General features: G+C 49.7%; 1 protein-coding gene across 1 annotated transcript; it reads left to right on the top strand.

Moving 5' to 3' along the window:
- Positions 1-496: 496 nt before the first annotated feature.
- LOC121875394 lies at positions 497-1,176 on the top strand (the record flags this gene model as incomplete). The annotated part of the gene is given in 1 exon segment (XM_042379946.1): positions 497-1,176. A coding segment is annotated over 1 exon segment (680 nt), but the record flags the coding sequence as incomplete, so codon positions are not given.
- Positions 1,177-1,313: the final 137 nt, after the last annotated feature.

Here is a 1,313-nt window from a genome sequence, read left to right as displayed (position 1 = left end):
GCTGTTCGGGCAGTCATGGACGGGAAAGAGAATAAGTCAGAAGTGGGGAGCGTGTCCGGCGTAGAACAAGGAGACACTGTGGACATAGAGACCGATGTCTCACCCACCTCGCCAAGGCAGCGTGAGATAAACCCGTCTACCGTAAACCTGTCTCCCGAGAAGAGAAAGGAACCACCTGTCAAAGGAATCGAAGGACAATTATGTGAGCAATACCAACAAATGCAGCAAATGTTCGCTCACATGACAGCGATGATGCAAAACGTCACCGAAGGTATGAATCAACTACAAGGCAAGGGCAGCACAGAAGATCGCGGAAAGGTGTTTATCACCACCAGAGACTAAACTTTCCTCTGTAATTGAAACTAACGAAGAAACGTTATATACTCCAAGAGGACTCCCGGCGCTCACCTTAACCGCAGAGCCGGGAACATCTCACCAGGGGGAGCGCGGAAGTACTTCCGAACATCAAGCTAGTTCGCCGAAACCACTACCTTTGATGAAAGACAAAAGGGACGACCCACCGAGGTCCGAGGTTTGGGTGAGAGAACTGCTAGAGAATATGAGGTTCTCCCAAAGGCCAACGCCGAAGTTCAGTGGAGGAACTTGTAGTGAATACTGGGAGTTCAAGCGAGTCTTTCAGCGACACGTTGGGGTGGCGCAGATACCTGATACCTTGAAATTAGAGACACTTCTCGCTGCCTACGCTGGGCCCGCTAAGGACGCTTTGCGGGGATGTTTGCAAATTCAAGATCCCAAAGCCGGGTACAAGGAAGCTTTGGACATATTAGAGAAACGTCACGGCAATAAGCACACTTACGTTTGCCAGCTAATAAAGAAGGCCCTACGAGGTCCAACTGTGAGACTAAGTGACGCAAAGGGCCTCCAACAGTTCTCAGACGAACTGGGGAATTGCGTGAGGAACTTGAAGGTCTTGGGAGAACTACGTCAGATTGACACGTATGAATCAATAAGCACGTTAGCTGAGAGGTTCAAGGGAAAGATGAGGGACGACTACGTGGATAAGGCGCATAAATACAAAAGGAAGTGGGGAAAGCTTCCTGGGATCGAGTGGATGTTGGAATTCACAATGGATATGGTCGAAAAGGCGGAGGAGGTCACAAAGGGACGAGGACAGGAAGAACCAAGCAGAATTTATGCAGACTCACGTCAATCCTCGTCGAGGAAGAAACTTGTGGGTCTGGTGACATCAGGAATAAAGACAACCAGAGAAATGGACGATGAACGCTGCTCGCTATGCCGTGGAGATCACCTTCTTCAGATGTGCCGGACATTCCTCAGCATGTCCACAGGAA

This window comes from Homarus americanus, unplaced genomic scaffold (assembly GCF_018991925.1).
Source record: "Homarus americanus isolate GMGI-L3 unplaced genomic scaffold, GMGI_Hamer_2.0 scaffold7306, whole genome shotgun sequence".
NCBI classification, from domain to species: Eukaryota; Metazoa; Arthropoda; class Malacostraca; order Decapoda; family Nephropidae; genus Homarus; species Homarus americanus.
Note: the sequence above shows the minus strand (reverse complement) of the source record. Positions and strands in the feature narration are given on the sequence as shown.